General features: G+C 40.6%; 2 protein-coding genes across 2 annotated transcripts; both read right to left on the minus strand.

Annotated features, from left to right (window-relative positions):
* Positions 1-9,175: 9,175 nt before the first annotated feature.
* txnipb (thioredoxin interacting protein b) lies at positions 9,176-11,373 on the minus strand. Its single transcript, XM_017713108.2, has 6 exons — positions 10,852-11,373; positions 10,607-10,682; positions 10,353-10,500; positions 9,863-10,222; positions 9,378-9,677; positions 9,176-9,270 (listed from the first exon to the last, which is right to left on the minus strand). The coding sequence occupies exons 1-6, from the start codon at positions 11,105-11,107 to the stop codon at positions 9,223-9,225; spliced, it is 1,188 nt and encodes a 395-aa protein (XP_017568597.1). The 5' UTR covers positions 11,108-11,373; the 3' UTR covers positions 9,176-9,222.
* Positions 11,374-16,643: 5,270 nt separating this feature from the next.
* Positions 16,644-25,396, minus strand: hjv (hemojuvelin BMP co-receptor). Its single transcript, XM_017713107.2, has 5 exons — positions 25,214-25,396; positions 22,326-22,433; positions 21,733-21,908; positions 20,519-21,012; positions 16,644-19,182 (listed from the first exon to the last, which is right to left on the minus strand). The coding sequence occupies exons 3-5, from the start codon at positions 21,833-21,835 to the stop codon at positions 18,583-18,585; spliced, it is 1,197 nt and encodes a 398-aa protein (XP_017568596.1). The 5' UTR covers positions 21,836-21,908; positions 22,326-22,433; positions 25,214-25,396; the 3' UTR covers positions 16,644-18,582.
* Positions 25,397-25,624: the final 228 nt, after the last annotated feature.

The raw sequence follows: 25,624 nt of genomic DNA on the forward strand, positions 1-25,624 counted from the left end.
GAGCCCTGCATGTTTTAATGTACTTGCCCCTCAACTGCATCTTGTCATTACACCTTTGAAAAAGGTAAGTCTGCAAAGTTATTCCTCAAGAGCCAATATTATGCAAAAAAAATCTCTTGCAATTTTTAAATAAAATTATTTGGTGTATGTAAACATGGTCATAGTTTAACAATATACTGATTACACACCAGTCCATCTATGGAAATTAAGTAGCCAATACACAGTTTCTGTGACATCACAAGAACCGTCTAATTTACATTTAAGCCCCACCCATTCACATCTGGGTTGCGTTTTGAATGAGGCACAAATACAGGATTGCAAGGCAGAGCAGAGTTCATTTATGTGCCTTAATCTTAGAGGGACAGTAACAAAAATGGCCTGTTTATTTCTAAGGGATGAAATTGAAAATGGTCATGTAAAATGAATTATGACTATAATTACTGTTTGCTGCCTGAACCTACACAAATATTATAAGTGGACCCCAGCTTGGGGGGGGGGGGATAAAATGCAAAAAAATGTTGTATATGGGCTCTTTAAATGTCACAACAAGGCTCTCCTATGGGACAACCTGAAAGCTCAATCCTAAATGAAACTTTTTTAGAGGCATTCGTTGATCCAGGAATAGGCTAAGACTTTTTATTCAGGGAAATTGTGAAACTCATTCCAGTGGAGGACCACAGCTGAGAAACAGGAGCTGGGGGAGGGCCAGAGGGTGTGGCAGCTGGAGAAAAAGAGGAAGACAGCTGAATCAGTGCAGGTCTACAGTTTCTTTCTCAAGCATGTTCATCACTGCCTGACAGAATGATAACAAGCTTAATGACAAACCTAGGACTCAAAACCGATTTCTGGAATTTGGGGCAGTTTCAAATAGCCTGGGAATGACGCATGTGATAATATGACACCTCAGTGGCACGCTCCAGTAGTATGTATTCTGTCAGGCCTTTTACTGTCTCCAATTTGCACTTGAATTCCACCACAGTTTCTTCAGTATTTTCTTTGCCTTTATTTTAAAAGCTCACACACCTGGGCTTGCCATATAGTCACTGATAACTGTTCCATCCCAATGTTGTGCTTAAAAACTTATCTTTACTAAGACCTGCTTTTCTCTTAATGTGCGTAACTCTTTATAAAGCCTTAGAGCCTGTGGGTACTGTCCAAACTTTCACTGGTGCTTTGCTGATGCCTGTCTGAGTCATTATGTGCAAAAGAACAAACCAGTCCTGGAGCAGTTTGTTAATGAATATGTCCCCTGGTGCTTTCTCAGCATCTGGTCTGAATCCCCAACACAAATACTGATACATGAGCCTGCGACTGGTACAGCAGGTGCTAACTCAGAGCCCAAACGCAGCACGTAGGTGTCTAAAACTGTCTCCCAGTAGGTCCTTCACCACCAGTACTGCAAAATCCCTTTGGTGTTAATTAAAAGTAACATTACAATTTATACCTTAGCTCAATCAAGCAACTTTGAACTCATTTAGTAGAGAATATGGATATGAGCTAGCATTCTGTAATTATGTTATGCACAGTGAAAAAGTCTAAATTAAGTTTTTCTATTAAGTCATTATGTTTTTCATTTTTCAGATATTTGTGAGATTATACATGCGGTAGATGATACAGTATGCTCCTTAAGGTACACCAGGCGCTACTGATCTTTCCATATTTTTCTTCAGGAGTGAAACCAGTGAAATGTACATGCTGTGTTTCAATAACACTAAATGACCTCTTGAGTGACAAGGGAATCCTCTTGGGGTGAAGTAAGTAAGCAGACACATGCAGACACACATATCCACGCTTAGCAGGTTGGTAATTCCAGCTGAGGGGAAGAAGTGCTGCTCTTTGTCTTTCATCCCCTTTAATTAAGATTCAGCACTGGGCACGGCTGAGAGAGGAACAGTGGCCGTGTGTTGAAAACAAAAGCAATCCAAGGCCTCATGACACTCTCCACTCCTTTCCATTCTGTCCCCTTCAAACAGCCTGTGTTTTTCTATTCAGTAATTGATGTTTGCTCTTGAACACTGTGTCCAGAACTATTGAACTACACACACACACACACACACACCCTTTTAATGCAGGAACAGCTTTTGTTTTTGTGCCTGATACATAGATTCCTTTCTGTGATATGCAGATGCAGATCATATTTTTTCGCCTGTGAGGCAGATTTTTCTTGTCTAGTCTGCTCAGATATCAAAGAGGCTTGAATTAAACGATGCAGAATTTAGGAAAATATAATAATCTAATCTATGTGCATGTTTAATACACATGCTGTATTAAATGCAATTAGTTGTAATTGTTTATCTCAAACTAGGTGTATTAATTTAGCTCCCATCTCTCTTTGTCCTCATTTTAACCGAGCACTAATGATACCAATACATAACGTAGTGTATGTAAATAAGCTGGTAACACTTTCTTTTACTGTTCTTTAATTGTAGGTGTTAAGCAGGTAAATGTGAGGTACAAAGTGTCCAAAGTACAGTAAAGAGTTAATATCTAGAACCTGTTTGGCAATTGACCTGTTAAAGGAAAATTACAGTGATTTTTTTCAGTTTTCACAGTGCTTTCTTTATTTCTCTTGTTAAGTCATAAACGAGAGACCTTGTGCTCACTTTTCATGTGATTAACTTTGTTTGAACAAGGCACAATTTCTATTTATTTGCTAAATTGAACATATTTGGGAAAACATAAAATATAAAGGTTTTTGCAGTGGCCACAAGATGGCAATTTCCGATATGTCAAATTCAGCAAATGCCTGGTAATTATGCATTAAAATGTGAAGACGTGTCCTCTCTGTAGAGGATGTGTTAACGTATTTTCACTCAGAAAATCAACATAATATGTAGTTTGTGCAGGAGTGTTCAAACTTTTGCATATGACTGAACATGCACATCTACATTTACAAAAGAACCATACATTTAAAGGTTTTTTCAGGAACCAAAAGTGGTTCTTCTATGCTCCAAAGAACAATTTTAGGCAACTTTTTACCTTTATGGCTTACTTTATGCATTTTACATATAAGCCAACAATGTAATTGTGAAACACTGTATAAACTGGAAGCAAAGGTTGTTTTTGTTGTTGTTGTTGTCGTTTTTTGTTTTGTTTGTTTTTTAATGGAAATAAATATATCCTGTAAAAATAGAAATGTATGCCAAGCCAGTGTCATCAACTGCTTGATGTTACAGTACGGACAGTCACGTATCCACTCCAGCCTGAAACAGGAGCTGAACATACGTAACCTATCTTGTAAAAGCTCACACGCAACTCAGACTGGTGGCACATCAGCAGAATCAATTAACACACAAACAAGAACATTAGATAAATCAGAGTGATGAGGCCCCATCTATAGACTGCAGTTATTTAATCTATTTTTCTCTTCACTGACATCATGATCTGAAGATATCTTTGGTTGATTTTAATCTAGAAGTCTTCTGATAGCTGACAGACATTCTGTGATTGGCCCTTATTGCTGAATCGTGACATAAAGCATCATGCTGACTGATTCCCTAAGTAGGGGAAAGATATTTGGAACAGAGGTCTCAGCACGCAGACACTGAATGACCAGGGCCTGCTCCACTGGAGGCCAGTCAAAATGCCTCAGCAAAGCTAAGATCATTTCCAGCCTGCTGGTACAGTATCGACTGTATGAGCTTTAAAGGTTAAAGTTCAGAGTGGTATTCCACAGCCTTACTGGCCAGAATTCAATGATTTTTTAAATATGTGTCAGAAAAAGTGGCAGGAAAAATAAAAGATAACTATAAATATGTGAGTAAACTGCAAAGTCTTGCATGAAAGCCTACACATTTTGACTCAGTACTAAGTCCAGTATCGCAAACGTATTTGACTGTACAGTCACAGTAATGAGCAACACAATATTTTACCACTCTGCGTAATCACTGCCTGTTGTTCACTCTGTGTTTGCAGCAATTTTCAAAGCTTTGCTGTCACTTTCAATCAGAGGGCTAGTTGTGTTGCCATAGACCCCCCACAGACAGCAGACTGCAGGAACAGTTCATTCTTGCCTGACACTACAGCATGCACACCAGGCTGTGGTTAGTTTTCAGCAGCAGCTTCAGCTGTCAGTAAGAGAGAAGGCCATCCCTGACACACAGTCAGAGACCAGCAGCCTGGGTCAAATGGCCAGTGATGAAAGTGAGAGTTTTAATTTGAACAGTCCAGAAACATATGCCTGTATGTATGTCAATGTATGTTCTAAGTATGTTGGATGTTCTTATGAAACTGCTATAAAACTGTCATATATATATATATATATATATATATATATATATATATATATATATATATATATATATATATATATATATATATATATATATATACACTCAACAGGTTGGACCCCATTTTGCCTTCAGAACTGCCATAATTCTTCGTGGCATACTTTCAACAAGGTGTTGGAAACGTTCCTCAGAGATTTTGGTTGGTTATTTGAGTTACTGTTGCCTTTATATAATTTCGAACCAGTCTGCCCATTCTCCTCTGACCTCTCACATCAACAAGGCATTTTCGTCCACACAACTGCTACTCACTGGATATTTCCTCTTTTTCGGACCATTCTCTCTAAACCCGTGAAAATCCCCTTTCTTCCCCATTCTGATGCTCGGTTTGCACTTCAGCAAGTTGTCTTGACCACCTCTACATGCCTAATTGAGTTGCGGCCATGTGATTGGATGATTAGCTATGTGTTAACAAGCAATTGAATTAGTGTACCTAATAAAGTGGCCAGTGAGTGTGTATGTATGTATGTGTGTGTATATATATATATATATATATATATATATATATATATATATATACACACACACACACACACACACACATATATATATATATATTTTTTTTTTTTTTTCCATGTTTAACTCAACATCAAATCAATAAACGGAAATTATGTACTCTGTAGAGGATTCGTTACCTTATTTTCACGTAGAAAAGTGATGCTCCAAACCAATCATGGGCAGGGACGAACCCACCATGCCAATCAGTATATCTGTCAGGGGGCATTGTTAGTGAAGGAGATGCAATATTGAATCTTTAACTATGACTGTCAGCTTAAAAATGCTTTAGCACATTGAGTATAATATAGCTTATCCCTTTGAATTAAGTAACAGACCATGCTATATGGTTTTCTATGTGTGCATATGTGTGTGTATGCATGTGTCTGTGTGAAGGGTGTTAGGCTGTGCTTCAGCATAGAAAGTGCCTGCTTGACATTTTGGTTTGAATGGCTCAGCAAACATAGCGGCCTCGGTGCACCAAATATCACTGCAGAGACTGAGCCACTTCCAAGTCTCCACACGACTCTATTGTAGACTGACCACTGGCTGTTTTTCTTAACTTCACTGCTTGCAGTGGAGTTAAATGTTTGTAATCATCTGAAAGGCTTTAGGACCAGCACGGTGAGGCTGGGAGATGACATATTCCTACTTGGCTTGGTCCACGGTTGCTGCTAAAATTGGAGGGGGCTGTAGGTTGACGACAGCTAGAAAAGGAGAACGCGAGTGAGGGAGAGAAGATACATCCTGCTCCTTTTTCGGGTAGGCTCTCTTTTTAGGGAGACAGCTGCTGAGCAGATAAACAACAGCATCGGGTTTCTGATTTGATGGCTACAGACTTGCTGAGTTCGCCCTTGACATGATTCACATTCGCTGTAATGCATGTATGCCCTCATGCATGTATGCCTTCTGAAGTCTGTTCTGTACTTTTCCTGCAACTTTTCATGTTCCCTGGTGTCCTTTTCAAAACCAAGGCACTTAAGGCCTTCTTTGAATTACTCAAAACTAACAGAGTGTGCAGAGAGTGAAAATGGACAAATTGCTGAGGTGAAAATGAAATGTTATATATTGTCAATATATTGAAAAGGGTTAATAGAACATATAGTGATTTGTTTTCAATGTATTTTTGTGTAGGTGGCTAAATATGACTATTTTAAGATAAGGTGACAGCAGCAATTTGACACTACAATAGTGTCATTGTTGGATAAGAACAGTATATTTTGAATGACCATCTCAATTGGTCAGCCTCATACTGTACTTATTTAACACAGATATTGTGTTAGTTTGAAATGCACAATATTATAGTGATGATTTGACTGATTTAGGGGGCAAAAGCTCATATATTGTGTCTAGCATCAATTGTGTTCTTGTTTTTGTTGCACTCACTCATTTAGTGTGCCCAAGTAAGTTAAAGATCATCACCCTGGTGCCAACCACATTACTGGCCATCAGTCAATAGCAGTCAACAGTATTTGAATACCTTGTTATACAAAACAGGTGCCCATTTAATAATATTGGGTGCCATGGCTTTGTGTCATGGGTAGTTTTTTTTATATCCTGTTGCCAACCTAATCCCCTACATTGCAGTAGCCCTATCCCACTCAAGCACTCTGCTCAGGAACCTACTCACATGTCATCAAGGCAAGCAGATTCTCTCCTCTGATTTTACTTCCTATAAAACAGCATGTGCTGACCAAGATGTAAGAAAGTGTAGTGCGATTAATTAAAATGCTTCAAACTAAAACTAAATTGATGTATTAGATGAATGAATACTTGAATACTTATGTCCTTTCCTTTTAAGCGAGCAGTACTAACTCAACTGTCCTTGAAGACTATGAATGAGTGATTACACAGTATACACATGCTGTTTTAATGTGTGCAGTCTTACAGTTAGCATGAAACAGATTTCAGTTTTATTTATGAACTTATATCATGCCCCTTGGGGCTGAAGAAAAAAGATATACATTTCTTAATTACAATTTTCTAATTCTGTCAAATAACCGAACTAAACAGACAAATTTAAGAGATTCTGTGCTCAGGTGCATCATGACTAAATACAATGTCTAGAATGAAAGCAAATAAACTATAAGAACAACTTAAACTTGTATTACAAACACTTAATCATCACAGTTAATCATTGTCATTAGGGTAAACAACAGTATCATGTTTCTGACTTACTGAATTCGCCCTTGACACGTTTCACATGTGCTGTAATGGATGCATGCCCTCATGAGTGTATGCCTTCCGAAGCCCATGCCGTACTTTGCCTGCAACTTTGCACGTTCCCTGGTGTCCCTGGTAAAAACCAAGACACTTAAATCCTTCTTTGAATTACTTAAGAGCTAAAAAAGTGTGTAGAAAGTGAAGACGAACAAATAGCCAAATTCAAATGGCATATATATTGCCAGTATATTCAAAATTGTCAGTGGAATATACAATACATTTTCAATGTATTGCTTTTTTGTGTAGGTAGTTAAATATGACTTTTAACATTAAGATAACATGACTGCAGCAAATGTGACATTATAACACTGACACTTTCAGATAAGAGCAGCAGATTTTGGATGACCTTCAACTGTATCCAATACCATCTCAATTATTAACAGAGTAGAGGGCCATATATTAAATGCATTTAACACAGATAATGGGTTTGTTTTGCTTAATTGCCGATTCACAATATATTAATTATCAATCGACTGGTTAAGAGAGAACAGGACCCATATATTGTATCTAACATTGACTGTGTTCTTGCTGTTATTCCACTCACTAATTTAGTGTGCCAGTGGATGAAAGGCTAATCAACCTGGTGCCAACCACATTGCTGGCAGATAGTAAACCCATAGGTCAATAGCAGTCAACAGTTTCTGAATAGCTTATGATACTCAGGGTGCCAATTTAATAATATTGGGTGCCATGGTTTTGAGTCATGGGTACTTTTTTATATCCTGTTGCCGACCTTTCCCCTACATTGCAGTAGTCCTATCCTACTTAAGCACTCCGCACAGGAATCTACTCATATGTCATCAAGGAAGGCAGAGTCTGTCCTGATAATACTTCCCATAAAACAGCATGAACTGACCAACATGAAGGCAAGTCTAGTGCAATGAATTAAAATGCTTGAAACTAAAACTAAAACGATGTCTGGACTTTGTTAAATGGGTCAGTGAATACTTAAGAGAACAGTACCACCTTGACTGTCCTTGAAGACAATGAATGAGTGTGCAGTCTTACATTTAGTACAAAACACACATTTAGAGAAAAATTCATTTCAGCTTTATTTATGAACTTACATTGTGCCCTTAAAAGTTTAATACAAAAAAAATACAAAATTTCTTAATTACAATTTCAAATTCTGTCAACTAACTAAACAAAAGATGAATTACAGATATTCTGTGCTCAAGTCTATTATGATTTCTAGAACGAAAGTAAATCAAACTATTAGAACAACTTAAACTTGTTTTACATAGACCAAGAGCCATTATAGTTATTGATTTTCACAACAAACAAAAACCAAAACAAACCATTTACTCTGATTCAAAGATGTATGCTAAAGTGAGGAAGTGCTAAAGCTGTCCTTTAAATCTAATCTGGCAAATTAATCTGAAAATATATTACACTGCTCTTTCATTCTTTTACATTCCGATCTGGAATGACTATAAATGCAGGCTTAATGTTACACCAATATGGCAAAGTTCAACATCTATCTGAAAAACAATCAGATCTCTAACACTGAGGATACCCCAGAAATAAGAATGAAAACAGACCGTATATTCAGTCTAACGTTGCCCTCAGGTCATTGAGGTTCTGGGGTACAGAGTTACGAGCCTCTACACAGTGACTCAGCTGATCCCTTAGGTTTTCTTTGGGATTCAGGTCTGGAGAAAGTGCAGGCCACTCTATTTGAGGTACCCTAGTCTCCAGCAGCTGTTCCCTAATGATATGACCTCAGTGAGCTGGAGCACTGTCGTCCATGAAGATGAAATTAGGCCTGTGGTGTTCATGCAGAGGCACAATGACTGGATTAATGATGTTATTCAAATAGTATGGGCTTGTCACTGTACCATTCACAAAGTGTAGGGCAGATCTGTATTGACTAGACACACCTGCCCACACTGTAACCCCACCACCACCACCTTGCTGTTAAGCTCCTTGTTAGAGAACAGCAAGTTGTTCAAAAAGTACTGACAACACTGAACAGCTGGACATGTGCATTCAAAAGTTTAGCAAAGGTCACATTAAGTTCACCTGTATAAGTTAGGGTGCATTTAGGTTCATCCTGAAATTTTACCCAAAAAGCCAAATATCCCCAACTTTTTGTGAGTAGTGTAGATCTCTGCCCATCTCATCCGTTCATTGACGGACTAATAAAGTAGAAAAAAAAATTTGCTGTCTGGTTTCAAGTCTTATCATCTCCTTTTATAGTTCTTGCAACTTTAGCCGTTTAGCCCAACTGAACGTTAATGTCACTGTCATTGCAGTCCTCATCCACCTGGAACACAAGAGAAGAGGGGGACAGGGTAAGCCTTTGCCTGTGCCAACTCACTTCTGGATTCCTTACAAGCTGAGCCAAATTCATATATGACTAGATCTGCGTACCTCAGTATAGGCAGGAGGAGGTGTGTGATAGTATTCTCCAACATTCATGAAGATGGGGCAGTCATCTTCATCATAGTCATCCAGGAGTGGGGTGATGGGGCTGTCCAGGTGGCCATGCTGGGGGATCTCGCTGTAACTGGGAGGTGCAGAGGGCATGGATACCACGCTGTTGGAGGCTGCACTGCACTCCTGGCTGCACATGCTACTGGTGCGGCTGGCAAGGCCATTGTAGGGGATGGTCCCAATCACCAGGGGAAGCTCCAAGATCAGCTTCTCACTGCCAGGGATGTGCACATAAATCTGAAGCACATAAAAGACACAGGAAATATTAAGAGATACATTGTTTTGTTTTTTTTTAAGTGCCAAATGGAGCTCTTTGGGGAAAAACTATTTTTATTTTTGATTGTAAGCCAAGAATAACTTTTATTTCAGCGAGTTTGGATGATCTTGTGAAATGGCTCGAACAGGTATGTGCTTAAGCTTACCATCAGAGTGTAGTCCAAATGGATGATGTTGCAACCAAGGACAGTTGGTTTCAGCTTAGGCACACGGATGCTCTTGCTCTGCCATACATCACACATGCCAGAGATGATATGATCACCCCTGACAGCAGAGATCTTCTCTCTGAACACCTTTTTGCGGCCATTGGCCAGGTACGTGTGTGTGCCTATGATGGCAGCTTTGGGAATGATGATGCGAGAGCAGGTGTTCTCAAATTTGGCATTGATGCAGATGTCCTCTCCCTCGCAGAAGCCTTTGCGGTTGATCTTGGCCACAATGGATACACGGCCATCAGGAATGAACATGCAGGTCATCCTCTTCTCCTTCGCACCAGTGGCTGGAAACTGAGAAGTGAAGGATCGGGCAAATCAGGATGATCAATTTCCCCTCCTTTGCCTTTTACACAAGGCATTGCCTACAACAGATTAATTTTAATGAAGTGAACTATGGATACCACTGACTATGCTGTCTTACCGAGAGCTCCAGCGTGTTAACATCCAGTGGTTCCTCCACTTGAAAGTACTTCTTGCTCTCCACATCTGAGTGGGAGGGCCGCTCCATCACTGCTTTGACATAATATTGAATGGAGCCAAACTTGCCTTTATATGAGGACACCAACTGCCTGTGAAAATAAAAATAAATACATTATATACATCTGATTCAGAAAATGACAGGCAAATATTTACAGACATGCTTTGTTTACTTTGTAGGTATGTTAAGATGCTCACCCTGACTGGGGAAGCTCGAATCCGAACATGTATTCATACTTTTTTCCAGGTCTAAGAGTAACTGAGCCATCCAAGTCTGAAACGCAGACAATAATCAAACCATGTTAGCCAACCATCTCAGATATAGTGCAGTCGGGCATCCCTGCAGAAATGAACAGTAAAAACTGGGATATGAACTGGGTACCAATTTTTAATGATGTTGCAGTAAAGTACAACAGCGTATCCACGCACTGTGACCCGCTTACCTGTGGGCTGCTGGTCAACGTGAAGAACATCTTCATATCTCAGGTACTCCACTTCATCCCTGCAGCGCTGCTTTCCTTTGTGGTACTCCACTTTGGCGCAGCCGATTCCATACAGTTTCACAGCCTTGACTACGGTCACCTCCGACACTTCCAAGACCACTCTGCCAGCCACTTTATCCCCACTGCGGTAAAAAGCCTTGCTGGGGTCACGGAACTCAACCTCGAAAGTCTTGGGCTTCTTTGTCAGCACAACCATCCTTGCAGGTGAAAGATTAGCACGATTCAAACGTTATGGCAGCTACTGCCAAATTTGCTTCTCTTCTCGCTGCTAAAGTTAAGCCTCACTGCCCGTGTACTGGGATAACGTCTCTTAAAGCTCTTATAACTTCATCAGTTGTTTTGATGCTAGCTTTGTTTTTGTCTCTGTTGCTTCTGTGGAAGGGCTGTAAACAGTGAAAGAGACCCAGCGGTTATATGGGCTATTTAGCAACTTCTGAAGCCACACACTCGGCTTTTGAATACGAGGTTGCTACCTGCGTGTCGGGCCTGCATGTGAACAACGCGTGCACAGTGTGTTCGATTTCTTGGCAGATGTTCTGATTGGCCTGGTACGTTGTTTGTGTCGTCACTGACCAATGAGCGTTCAGCAGAGGTGCATGGGCACCGCATGTGCTCCTGCCCTAATGAGAAAGGGGAGGCGCGGAGAGCTTTGAGTTACAGTACCAAGAGGCGGGCCTGACGTCCGTCCCCCTACATGGGCAGCCTATCAGATACATCGTGTTCTCTTGGTCCTGTATTGTACACATGTTGACAGTAATTGCTTGGTCTTTCTCGAAACAGTTATTTAAGCAGAGCTTTTGTTTGTTTGTTTGTTTGTTGGACTGGCCTAGAATCTAGTACCCTATGTAAGTAGTGTCAGTCATATATAGCCTCTTACATGAGTCCCCAGATTTTACCAAGACTGTGTTGGCATAAACTGAGTGGACCGGCATTAGTTATGCTCCCTAATAAAAGACTGATTAGTCAGACCAGACAGCCTTTCTAAGTGAGTAGGCTAATGATCATGGCATGTGTTAGCAATTTAAAGGAGAAAGCACAGGCTTATGTTTTTTGTAGGGATAGTGCTTTAAAGGGCCTATGTCACTGGAAAATCTAATGCTCATTTCTATTTGGAAAAAAAAGATCTATTCACTCCCCAGCCTATATAGTATATGTATAGAAACTAAGCTGCAAAACGTCCTGTTTTCTTTTTGTCACAAAAACTAACACATGCATAAAATTCATATTGAAGTTCTAAGAAGTGTTTCAGCCAAGACTGCTTTTTGAACTAGGCACAATTACAAGTCAATCAGAACAGAGGTCTTTTAGATATATCAGTCATAAAGGGACAGTAACAAAAACAGCCTGTTTTAGGGCCTAAAGAGAGGGTGGGAAATGAATAATGACTGTTTTTGGTACATTTAACCACTAGCTACTGTAATGTGGTATACAAAATAAAATAATATGCATTGCACCAGACATTTTTTTCTTAATGCCAAAACTGGTATGGTGCATTACAACTCACAGTTGACTGTGAAAGATGTGGCAACATATTACAGAGTGGAAATACCTAAAAAAAAAAAAAAGGCACTCGGTATATTGTCTTTGAAATTCAGAAATAATTTTATTGCATGTATTATTCCACGAACCTGTGATTTACCACCGAGCACACTGACACAGTGACCTGAAAGCTATGAGCTTGGAATACTGCCGAGTCATCAATTTTAAAGTCAGCACTATAATTAAGTGCAGCTAAGCTTGCCTTCTTAATGTGCTTCTGTCTAAACAATTTAGCTAAAAGACTGACGCAGGGCACTCCACTAAGAGCACAGACCAAGTTCATAGACTCCAGACAGCCCTTCCTTTATTTTAAAATCTTAGTATACTGAAGTGGATTTAAAAGTGTGAAGTGTGACATTATCTACAAATTGAGAACAAATCCAATCTTCAACAAAGAACCTGTGTCTAACTGTATGTACAAAAGTGCTTTACATCACCAGTCAGGAGAACATGGGCAGCAGCACGTAGTCTGTCATATCAGTTGACTGAGCAAATTCATCTCATTCTCTTCTTGGAGATAGCTATGCTGCCACCTACTGAGTTGTCCTTATAAGCAACACTGAAATGTCTTTTTTCCATCCCAGTCTAGGTCACAAACATGAAACATGAAAATGTATTGCAGAATATTACTTGGTATTATATAAACCAGGAGTGCCCAAATGTTTTGTCTGGGGCCAAAGTGCAAGGATTATGGCGGACAGGCATCCAAAAAACACAAAAGCAGTATAAAAATAAAGAAGGTAATATAAATATGTATTATGTACTATAATTACTAACATACTTTAAAAACAAGGACATTAAGAATGTAATAGGTTATACAGGATAAAAATATATTTGCTCTCTCACTGGGTGAGGAGGTGCGGTTAGGGTAACCTGGATGGCCAAATTAAACATTACCATTGGCCAACTTTGGCCTACTGGCCCCACATTGGGCAGCCCTGATATAAGCAATCAAAGCTGCAATCAAAATATCCAGTCCTGAATTCTCTACAATGCTAAAGGAAGGAGCAATGTCATATTACCTTCCACAAAGTCACAGAGATAGATCTGAATAAATGTGGAAGAAAGGGATAGGCTCCACCCTGACAGTATAATCATTACAGGAATCTACTGGTACAGTTTATAATAAGGTAATAAATGTCCAAACACCTTCCAGTCAAGTTTTCCAACTTACCTCCTGACATTCTCCATTCTTCTTTCCATGCAGCTCAAGGGTCGTAACTTTTCTTTGGTAATAGGTAACATGTAAAATGACAAAAGAGGCCAGTGCAAGTTATTTGAACAGATGTGATTGTATTTATATATGTGCACATTAAGTGACTCACTGTATATGTTGACACAAAAGTAGTTACCTTTCTAACACTGTTTTAAACCTGATACTCATACATAACACAAACTGAAAAACAGCATCTCGAGATTTAACCATCAATGTCATTGGATTAACATACTTTTTAAAAAACATAATGAAATAGTTGTCTGGGAGTCAGTGCCAGACTGTCTCCTAGAGTCCACTGTGTGCTTCCAGTAAACAAAAATCAAACATATCAGTCATAGTAACTTTTTTACATTAAAACAACATTATTCAATTTTAGCAACCAAGCTATAGTTTGTATCACTATAACTTGAGCATAAAAATAAATTAACACTGTGGTTATTTGGCTTACATTTCATAAAACTATATCTTGTTTGGAGACACTGTAACAATAAACCTATTTAAGATGATCAGTAATCAAATTTTCAAGATGAGTTTTACTGACAGTCAGAGTACAGTCTAGTACTGCACTACATTAAACTCTATATATAGTGAATGAGGCATTACTGATTATTTGTATAAAACGTACTATTAGGTAATAGCTGCCATTCAATTACATCAGTATAACCACAAATTCACAGTATGGATGCCAGTGTTTTTTTTTTCTTTTAATCCATAACACTGCTTTTCTTTAGACACTGAGGTTACCTACGGTGGCCGACAAGACCCTACTTGTAGTTCAATTTAAACACTTTGCAAACTCAAACATTTTGCAAAAACAGAAAAAAAAAACCTGTCATTAAAATGACAAATTACAAATATGGCTACATTTTACCAACACAGTGCAAATAAAGAAAACGCATCTAACTTCAGAAACACTGCAAAGCCAATCACAACACAAGGGAAATGTTTCTGGAAGACTCAAAGGGCACAAAGGGGGTGACATATGATGGAATATCACTGACAGAAGACGACACGAAGGCGCTCACATCCCAAGTTCATGGTGAACCTGGCTGGCCAGTTTGCTCTCTGACATGCCGTAGCTGTGCTGTGGTATTTATCTGCTATTACCAGTTATACTGTTACAGTTAAACTCAGCTCATTCCCATTGCGATACAGTGTTGATTGCTGCAGTGAAGTTGACCTACTTTACCGGTGAATGTTTGTGCTGCATAGAATTTAAAAGTCTGAATGGCTCCGTCCTCCGGAGACATTCCCGTGATTTGTGACTGGCTTTTCAGCGTTTCTGGAGTTGCACGTGTTTCTTCTTTATTTATAAAAAGTAGCTAACCTCGGTGTCGTCATATTAATGACACTGCTTTCTGGGTTTGCCGGGTGTCAACGAATTTTTAAAATGCAGCCCCCACGCTGTCATTTTGATGAAAATGTTTTCTGCGTTTGCAGCTCGTTTTTTCGTTTGCTTGTTTGTTTACAGTTTGCTGCGCCTTCTCGGCCACCGTAGGTTACCACTACCAGTAGTGTAAAAAGTTTTCTTGTGCAAGTTAATAGGGTAAAACCTTGTCGTTTCTAAAGTGAAAACCAGTAAACGTGGACATCACGATGCATATTTGAAAGCCCTTGCACTAGTCTTAAATAAACAGCTAAAATAAGACTATTTGAGTGAAAGAACTCCATATGAAGCGCCATTACAGCAGATCATTCACAGCGTCGGTGTGAGGAGCAGAGAGAGACAGCGGTTGTTAGGATTCCTCACAATCACTTGCTTTTTTAACATTTCAGAACAAGATAAATATTCAGAGTTACTGGTTAAAGGAAACCTGTCAATATGTTCAAGTGAGGACTGATTCTCAAAGGAAACGTTAGGAAACACTGACATTAATCCGTATCAATCCGCTCATCCCCAAAGCGAAGAACACCCTGACCCAGCGTTCTCCAACAAACCCAAACGCTGGTGTGGGGTGCACTACATATTTGATATTGTTGGGACTCTCTAAAATGTTCTTTACCATCTGCAATGTTCTAGAATGTTTTTTGTTTGCAGTATGTTGGGTCTTCTCCGCCACCGTAGGTTACCACTACCAAAACCATTCACATTGTTTTAGAATGTTCTTTTTTGATTCTTTGTTTGGTTTGTCCTTTTTATTCTGAAACAGCACAAAAGGCCGGCTGCCACTATTCCTTTGGTGTTTGTTGGGAAATGTTGGGTCTTTCAGTGTTATCTGATCTATCCATGTAGGTTGGACCAGACTTAGCCTACAGAATGTTAGTAAAATCCCTTTCTATCTAATGAGAAATTCAGGTTGGAAACTACCTAAATCAGTGTTTCCTAACCCCCTCATCAGAATCCCCAGACAGTCCAACCTAACTCACAATACATAGGGATGCGGGAAAAGTGTGGACTGTCTGGAAGTCCCCTGAGGACTGCGTGGGGAAACACTGATCTAGATGAATTTACCACCATGCTAATATTAGCTCACTTATGCGTCAGCTCCTAAACCATCTGAGCTATCCTAACGGTGTGCCCTTTCACACACTTTCAAAATAAATTTCATTTGAAACTTAACGGGCAATGCTTGTTAACGAGCTGTAAATTAACTTGACAAATCAAGACAAATAAGCTAAGAAGTGTGTATGCAGTGTGTATGAGTGGGCTTATTGTGTATATGAGACTATAAGGGTCTCATTCGTATGAGTGTCTAAATATTATATGTGTGTGTGTGTGTGTGTGTGTGCGCTGGGCTGTTTGCTACAAGTGGAATGAGCCATCCTCAGGGCCCCTGAATCACCACCTCCCTGACTACTGGACTAGCGTCAGGGGGTCATTTAGAGGGGTACTGCCCCACAAACCAATCATCATCCATTAAAGCCACTAGTTTATGTCCATGCTTCTATAGCAGCAGTCGAGAAAAACAAAGTGAAACTGCTACTGCCTGCTGTGCATGGCCCTGTGACTCTTTTCAACAGATGTACTGTATATTCCTGTGTTTTCCTTAGCTGTTTTTTACATGTCAGTACATGTTTATTAAATGCCATCCTGCAACTAAAAATTGAAAACAGGTGCATTTCACACCGTGCATTCAGTTTACACACTCTTAAACAGATATAAAACTAAAGAAGTAGCACATTGTATGTTTTACTGTACATTCCCTTGGTCTTTTGATCAATAAGTAGTAGTTAGCTTTATCTGTTTACGTTTCTCTTGAAATTTCTCCGGGTCTGATGCGTGTGCAAAGGATTCTGGGCAATAGAAGACCATGAAGGATACCTTCAGGGACATGGGAAGTGATTTCAGGATTGCAACTGCTAAAAAAAATACAAAGCTCTGAACTTACAATAATTTTGGCATAAGTGAAAACATTTAAAGTGTGTATTTGTACAATTTATGTATATAATATCAATATCTTCAATAGCTGTTCCCTGTTAAGTGAAAGTTGTATTTTCATTACAGTGAGCCGAATCACGTCCTTCAACAACTGTTAACACAAGCAGGTTGAAATGCAAAGAGAGAAAGCGTATATAGAGTTATAAGCCAGTTCTGAGCCCCAAAGCAGTCTAATATTATTATTAAACTTTAAAAAATCATTCTAGTCTAGTTTAAAATAATAATTTTTTATAAATATACATCCTGCTCTGTGTGCATTCCAACGTTAAATTATGGGTTAGACCCAATCAGTTACCGCAACACGTCAACAATCTGATTGGTCGTCGCTCAGTTAATTTGCCTAAAGGTCATCCAGAGATCAGAGAGCATAAGGTGCAAAATACAGGGGGACCAGGGGGGTTCAGGGCCTGCTAATTAGGCTCTTGATCCCCCGAATGTCTCAAAATCAAAAATCTGTTCCTGAAAATAAATGTATGACATGCTGCCTTCTATCTTTGGTGTTTTTAATCTAACTACTGATGCAGCGCTGGTCTGTCTCAGAGTGGCACTGCAGCATATTTGTTCACCCAGTTGGTCATTCATAGGCAAGCATAGCCTATGCACAGGATTTCTCTATAAAACTTTACAATATGCCATAGCATATTTGTAAATCTGAAAACTCGCCCCATTTCCCAAGAGATTCATGGCAATAGTGAATTATCACAAGTTGAACTGAAGAGATGTGTAAGATCTCACTTAATGTGTGTAAGAGTGCATTACCAAAAAAAAAAAGAAAAAAAAGAAGAATTGTTAGACCAAATATTCTGTTGCTATTGAAGCTAGCATCGCTACGAAGAGTGCATTAGCAGCCAACCAGTGCTAGAGTAGCCAGCCAGCATGGGATCCCCAAAATACCAGGGAGTATTTCAAACACTGAGAGAGAGAATGTGCATCAGTATAATCTCTCATCCCATGACCTTAAAATTTCCACACTCCAACTTAAAACACCCCTTCCCACATCCCTGGATATTCCTGTAGCATCCTTGATAGCTGTCTGGATGTAGGCTGCATTTCCTGACTCTATTTAGAAGAACCTTCTGTTTGGAACTGCCTTCAATAAAGTAGCAGTCTAGAAACACTGCCCACCTGGACAGCAGCCTAGGCCTGAATCTCAAATGGCTCCCTACTCTCTATAGCCTATAGTCATTAGGTCATGAAACTATGCCTTCTACACCCAAATAGTGCACTAAATGTTAGATGGGGAGTTGTGCAGTTTTAGTTGAATATGAATGGCTTTCTGTCAGACATGTAAGGCACTGCTTAGGAGAAGAAGCCATTGTTTCATGACCTATGTAGGAAGACATTTGAAACACAGCCTAGCTTTTGGAACGCAGCTGTGGTGTGTATGAGTGTTCATGTGTGTGGGACCGTGTTGCTGGTTAAAGATGGGTGTGTGTGTGTCTGAATGGGGGTTTTGTCAATTTTCCTTTCAACATTTCTAAAAAAAAAAAGAAAAGAAAAAGGGCCACATTTGTGGGCGGAGCATGGACGGGTCAATTCACAGTGCGAGTCTCAGTGTGATTAAAGTGGCGGCCAGCAGCGCGGGCAGTCGCGGCGCGACCCTGACCCCTGCAGCTGCCCGCAGATGCACCTTCATAGGGTCAGTGATCATACCACGTGCGTCCTCCAGGGCGTCGAGGGCGGAGGAGCTGGAGTTCATGTCCCCGGTGACCAGCAGGTCGAAGAGGCAAGCCTGGAAGTAAATGTCGCGCGAAGGCAGCAACGCGGAGCAGTGTGCGTGCGCAGCCGCAGTGGGCAGCGCGTGCGGCGTGTCTAAGCGCTGGGAGCTCGGGCAGCCCCACACGCACAGCTGCACGTCCTGCTCCGGCGTGTACGACTCAACGATGGCGCGCGGCGAGCGCACGGCCAGGCCCAGCGCGCGCCCGCTCTGGCGCACCACCAGCGTGGTGCCGATGTGCGCCGCCCAGATCTCAGCGTGGCGTCCTGGCGCCTGGGAGCGCACGCGCAGGCTGTGCTGACCCCGCCGCTCCCCGCTGCTCGTGGAACCGTCCGCGAAGGCCGGGGGTACGTTATCCAGCTCCGCCTGGTAGACCTGCTGCTCCGCGCACTCCCGCCAGTTCTTGAAGATAATGGTGATCTGCAGCAGAGGGGAACGGGGGGCGGAGAGAGGTTTTAAGAGTTGAGGAATGTCATAAAATGTAATCTCATACCTTTTGAATTCCAAACCTTTTGGTTTTGAATTTCCAAATGAGGAAAGTATTTGGCCTTGCTTAAAGATTTAAAAAGAGCAAAGGACCTGGCATTTATTTTAAACTGAGTATTTCAAGACTGTCATTTTCTTTTGGGCAAAATATTCTTTCAACAGGTGGCTGATGTATCTGAACATTATTCCTTATGCATTATGAAATTTATTGGAGGCTCCTGCAGATTTGCATCCAAAATGTACTCTTCTGAGTTCATGAACACAAGCTTACTGACATCCCTGTCAGGAAAACTGCTCCAGACTTTTACATACATTACAGTGCTCTCAATGCATCTGGTTTGGAATTCCTTTCAAGTCTTACACACAAAAAGTTTACCATCAGTTTGATGTTGTGCTAAAAGTGTCTGTCTCTGAAACAAAGAAGTATTTTATAAAGTAACCTAAAGAGCTTCTTTAGAGTTTACCAGTGGCTAAAGATGGAAACTGTCCAGATACCTTTGGGCACAGTATGTGAAGAACGTATTGCTGTTATCAGAAGAAAACCTTGTATCTCCAAAATGAGAACTTTACAGGAGAAGGAAGAAAACCTTTACTTTTAATGTAAGTCAAAGTCATCAGACTTTTTTCCAAGTAATTTTGGCCCATTCATCAAGAAATTTACACACAGTGTAAAGGACAACAGACATTTTCAAATCATGTCAAAAACTGAAAAATGACATAACGATATGAGGTTTTGAGATATGAGGTCCCAACAATAGTGATATATGTTCTAATGTATATAGCTCTAGATTTGGAAAGGCTTTATATAAGGAAAACATATTATTTATTTTTACAAGTGTTTGGTGCAATAATATCAGTTATTAACTTATTATTGTGAGGCCTTCAGGTCGAATCACATATGACCATATTCCAGGGCAGTATATGAAGTTCAGGACACTTAACTCCTGAATAAAATTAAGCTGTAGCTGAAGAATTTACCTTCAGCGCTAACTTGCACATAACTTAAAATTTTCTTTTAACTTTGCACGTATAACTGTACTTTTTTACTATTGTTTTTAGAGTTATTCTTATATTTTCTATTTTTTAATAAGATATTAAGATTATATTTGGTGAATGGAGGAACTGCAAAGTAAGAATTTCATTGTACAGTGTAACTGCCTGTTTCTGCTGAGCATATGACAATAAAACTCGAATCTTGAATGTGTTACAAACTGAATTGTCATTGTACTTGTGGACTGACAATAAACAGTGTTCTGTTCCCTGTTCAGACCTTGGTGAGTGCAGTGGCATAAGAGCCTCCTCTGGTGGGTGAGCTGGTGGCCTGTATGTAGAGGTACTGGTTGTCGACGAGTGGCCAGGCTCCAGGCACAGCACACGTCTGGAACTCATCACTGAAAGTGCGGACATGGGGGTCACCAAACACACCACAGTGCAGGTACTCAGGGGCACGGCCCTCACGCTGCACATAACCCCTCTCATAGAAGCAGGCGTCCCCAGAAAGCGGTGCCTGGGGCAGTGGCCTGGGCTGAGCTGTTGGGCCCGTCCTGGGGCAGCGATGCTGTATCAGCAGGTCTTCTATTCCCTGTACAGCGGAGTGGTAGGCCAGGTCGCCTCGACAGGCGCGGGCAGTGCGTCGGGTGCAGAGGGCGTAGGAGCGCAGGGCGCTGCAGTAACCGGCATTACCTGCCTCTTTCCCACCACCCACCTCCAAGGTAGCGGCCACAAACTCAGAGTTACATCTCAGGATCTGACACTGGGCCCATGCTGTGAAAATATGAAGTCACAAAGTTAAAGAAAAGTCTAAATTCTCCAGCAACCAAAAGATTTTAATGTCTCTGAATGTGCAAAACAATCCAGAAGTATCTAGACATCTGCTTATCCAGTCTTTTTCTGAAATCAAAGGTATTAACTAGATGTTTTCCCCATTTTACCGCAGTAACCGCCTCCACTCTTCTGGGAGGTCGTTATGCTAGATGTGTTGCGCAGAATATTGCTGTGAGGATTTGAACCCATTCAGTCACAAGAGCATTAGTGAGATCAGCTGCTAGTTTTTCAGGTTTACCAGTATTTCAACATCATTAATAGTACATATAAACATTTAAAGACACTGGTTTATTATAATAAACCCTTATAATACTAAAGGCTGGTAAAAATGACTATTGTGCACTGTAGATATTAGCACTGTGACCTCTAGTTCCTATCACCACCACAGTAAAGAAGTCAGTCAGTAAGTTTCTCTATGCAGCCTTTTGAATACGGCATTTAACATCAGAGCATCCTGAATGACTACTTGACTGAATTTGACTGAATGACTGAATTATGTAGATATTTTTTTTTAAATTTGTGGAATTTCCCCTTGATTTACTTTTAAATTACTAGTAGTGCTCCACTAAGTGTTCTACCAGTAGAAATACTACTGTTTAAGTAAGGCAAAAACATGTCTGATGTGACTCCTAAAAGAGGAAGCAGATGAAGAAACTTCACCTTGCGGAGCTAAAAGGAGAACAAGGAGCAGTCCAGTGAAGCTATTACTTTTCCATGTGGCCTGTGTGCAGTTAATGCAGCCATCCCGTGCTCCCATTCCCATCCATACACACACAGCCTCAGCGGGCTGCTGGGGCTCCTTACACTGCGACTGTGGAGCGAAGTGCTGAGGTGCACTGCAGCCAGCATCCACATGAGGGAGACAAGAGCAAATACAAATGGCACTTAAATCAGTGCTATGTTCAGTCTGATTAACAAGTGACTACTAAAGTTTCATTTCTTTATGCTTACGCTCTAAAAAGTGATGTATTAAATAATGTCACACCTCTCTGTGTTACCTGTTTTAACACTTTGTGTAATATTGTTTACTGTTTTTACACATTATGCAATAAAGGTAACACAGAATGTGTTGTTTTCAACTGAACACAGTGAAGTGTCTAGTTAGAGACAGAATGAAAAGCTATTAAATGTTTTTTTGTCTCTTGATTGCTAAAGAAGTACATAATTGTGATCATAGGACAACAGGCCACATTGTGATATGCAAAAATGTCAGGATAAGTTACCATTTTGGACTAACTGTAAGACCATCTTACCTCAGGTGTCAGAATGATGTTCTGGATCCACAATAAAAGGCTGGTCTGAAGTAATGAATGAAGCTGTAAAATCCATCAAGCGGAAAAAGACCTGAGATTGTCAAGCCTCTGGAGTGGAAGAAAATATATAAACACAACTGTTAAGTCATATCCAGGAGCTGAATGCTGATATTTTGGTAGACTTTGAATTGAACTCGACGCCATTATAGAAGAACATATTTCATGTAAACACTTGTTTACATTTTACTGTATGCAAATGCAGTGATCTGTGTCATATAACCATATAAAACACAAGGTCAGTTGTTTCGCTAAAGTCCACAAGGGTTTATTCTTGTTTAAGAATGGCATTGCTTCTGTTGAAAGGGACATGTTGCAGTTTGGACCCTTCCATTATTTGCAGAGTTGAGAGCAAACACTGCGAGAAAGCAAGCAAACTCGAAGGCCTCTGTTTGTATGTGATGAGGACAAAAGCTCTAATCTGAAGTTGACATCCCAACTCAATTTATGTTATTTTAGACTGAACAAAATGAACGACAAACAAAATTAAATACTGACTAGAGGAGAAATCCTTTGGCAAATGTGCACGACAGCCTTGAAGATCATATTTCAGTGTTCATCACTGAGCACTTGCATTGATTCTGTTTGGTACATTCCCCCACCTTCTCCAGGATCTTTATATATTTTGGGTGGGTCTAATTCAGCTTCAGGGAATTTGCACAAACGTTGACGCACATATGCAGAAGATTATGCACAGAATGCTTTCCTGAAATGCTGACAGAGCCAGCTGTGACATTTATTCCAGTTGATGGGATGGCTGAGGGGACAGTAGTAATGGGGGGAGGGGGGAGGGGGGGCTAGTTACAAGGCAGAAATAGAGGCCTCTAAATATACACCACCATGCCATGCCAGCCTACTCCTCAAACCTTCCCCACCCCTGTCCTGTCTGAAATAGCTTGGGCTAAAATGCTGGGGCAGTAAGGCAGGTGTTGGAAATACAGTAGAGCTTCCAGCATTCTGCCCCTCATGGCTATCCTCTTCCCTTAGCAATCTAATTTCAATTGGGTCTCTAAACATGCAGAATGGCCAAGCTATTTCTGACACCTTCTGTTGTAGAGGGCCTCTGTGCTGGTAAAGGTCCTGTGGATCTCACATTTGTTCACACTTGTTAGTATATGTCAGTATATGTATGCAGAGAATGTTGCATTTTTTTAAGTAGATGCTTCTGACTTTAAATTTCACCTAATGTGTGCTGGTACAAAGCAGCAGAATCTGTGTCGGAACAGTTCTCCAGTCTTGGAACACAGAGACAACACTGGGATGTTGAAACAACAAAGTAAACAGCCGAAGATCCCAGACAAGCACTGGGGTTTGACCCACTAATCACAGCAGCATCTGATTCACAAGTGCATCCACGCACAATCATAAACACAAACACACACTCACTACGGTAAATGAACCCCCCACCCCCACCCCCATGAAAAGCATTTACACAAGAAGTTTAATACCTGTACATACACAGGTTTGCTTTTATGATAGCTAAGTTACAAATATCTGTAAATACATGTATGTAAAAATAATGCCCTATGTGTTTTATGTATTACATACATGCATTGTGTATACATGTAAGTATCTATATGTAATAAGTGTTTTCTAGCCCTAATACTTAACCTCAGTAACAAATCAATTGAAACAATGAAACACGCAGCTTTTGTAGAGGCCACATTTTAAAGTCAAGACCATTTAGTTGGTCCTGGTTTTTTTATGATTTTCTCTGGTTTTCCATCAAAGTCAGGAAAGTTTTGTCTTGAAAATAGAAGATAACAAGGACAAACACACACACACACACACATACACACACACACACACACACACACACATGTCCTGAAGATCAAATCAGTGTGGCAGACCCTCTGCAGGATTTGTGTGTCATCATTTATGTCATGTCCACCTGGAGGAGGGTCTTGTGTTGTAGTGTAGTGGTAAACCACTTAGTGTAGTGGTTAACACCTTTGCCTTCTGTAGGCTGGGGTTCAATCCCCGACCAGGGCAAGCGCCCTACACTATACCAATTAGGGTCCTTGGGCAAGACTCCTAACACCACCTTGACCTGCCTGTGTAAAATGATCAAATTGTAAGTCGCTCTGGATAAGAGCGTCAGCCAAATGACATAAATGTAAAATGTAAATGTACTTAAAGCAGATGGGAAATGTATGGACATGATTGATCACTTCATACACTTCAAGGTTGTTTAATGAGATTTAATCTCTCCCAATAATGACAAACCAGCACGTGTTGATAGTGAATTGCTGGTTCACTATTAATAAAGTATGCATTCCCACTAATGGTTGTTTGTCATGTGAAATAACAGAAAGCCTCGGACACTATAGCCCTATACACCTTTAACACCACTTAAAATTCAAAAAAGCTGATCTGGACTCAGTTTATGCATTTTACACAGCACTGACTAGAACTGCATGGACTGCTGAGATCTGATCTTAGAGCTGGGCCCTTTGAAACGCTTGATCTGTGACAACTCGAGCACGCACTTTCAGGCCGTAAATATAAACAGGCCCCTGGTCAAATCAATCACCAATTACCAGTCACTGGAATCTGAAAGACTAAACATTTTGTTGTGATTGCTGACGCTGCTTTACAGCTTGAACTAATTCTGTCTGCTACCCAAACGGTAATGCATGGGTTGTCCATGTCACGTGACCTTGCCAATTCTCGTAATCAGTTTGGGAATCTGGAGACAAACGCTAGACGGAAATCTAGGAATGGAAGGATATAATCAGTGTCACGTGACATGATATTACAGCCAGAAGCTTCTCGCAGTCAGTCAGAGATCTACAGCGATCTTTCGATACATAACCGTGTTCATGACTTACCTCTGTGAGATGGTCACTCCGTTAAACGGGCCTCGCACACTCCATATCCACTAAAGCACTGACCGCTGCTCTTCACCTTCCCGCGTGCAAAATCGAGAGTAGGCTATGTGTGAGTAAAGAAGTGAGCGAGTAAGTTAGCGCGCGCGTGTGTGTGTGTGTGTTTGAGAGAGAGAGACAGAGAGAGAGAGAGAGAGAGAGAGAGAGAGAGAGAGAGAGTTCCTCGCGCAGTGCGCACCTGCTACGCGCGCGACAGCTGCGCGCGGAGGAGCAGCGGACAGAGCACAGCGCGCGAGGGCTATTTTAACCAGTGCAGCAGCAGCTAAAGATCTTACAACCCCTCTCGTCCCAAAAGGGCGGTGTTACATTCAGTAAACGTTCATTTCTAGTTGCAAATATAACCAGTAAAAATAA

Source organism: Pygocentrus nattereri, chromosome 3 (genome assembly GCF_015220715.1).
Source record: "Pygocentrus nattereri isolate fPygNat1 chromosome 3, fPygNat1.pri, whole genome shotgun sequence".
NCBI classification, from domain to species: domain Eukaryota; kingdom Metazoa; phylum Chordata; class Actinopteri; order Characiformes; family Serrasalmidae; genus Pygocentrus; species Pygocentrus nattereri.

What these genes read in the sequence shown, in the direction of transcription:
- txnipb (XM_017713108.2), bottom strand. Translation starts at nt 11,107, where the DNA reads ATGGTTGTGCTGACAAAGAAGCCCAAGACTTTCGAGGTTGAGTTCCGT. An exon ending in TTAACACGCTGGAGCTCTCG is followed by an intron (nt 10,223 to 10,352) that starts GTAAGACAGCAT and finishes TTCACTTCTCAG; the next exon opens with TTTCCAGCCACTGGTGCGAA. An exon ending in CTCCTCCTGCCTATACTGAG is followed by an intron (nt 9,271 to 9,377) that starts GTACGCAGATCT and finishes CTTGTGTTCCAG; the next exon opens with GTGGATGAGGACTGCAATGA.
- hjv (XM_017713107.2), bottom strand. Translation starts at nt 21,835, where the DNA reads ATGGGAATGGGAGCACGGGATGGCTGCATTAACTGCACACAGGCCACA. An exon ending in TCTCCTTTTAGCTCCGCAAG is followed by an intron (nt 21,013 to 21,732) that starts GTGAAGTTTCTT and finishes ATATTTTCACAG; the next exon opens with CATGGGCCCAGTGTCAGATC. An exon ending in ATGCCACTGCACTCACCAAG is followed by an intron (nt 19,183 to 20,518) that starts GTCTGAACAGGG and finishes CCTCTGCTGCAG; the next exon opens with ATCACCATTATCTTCAAGAA.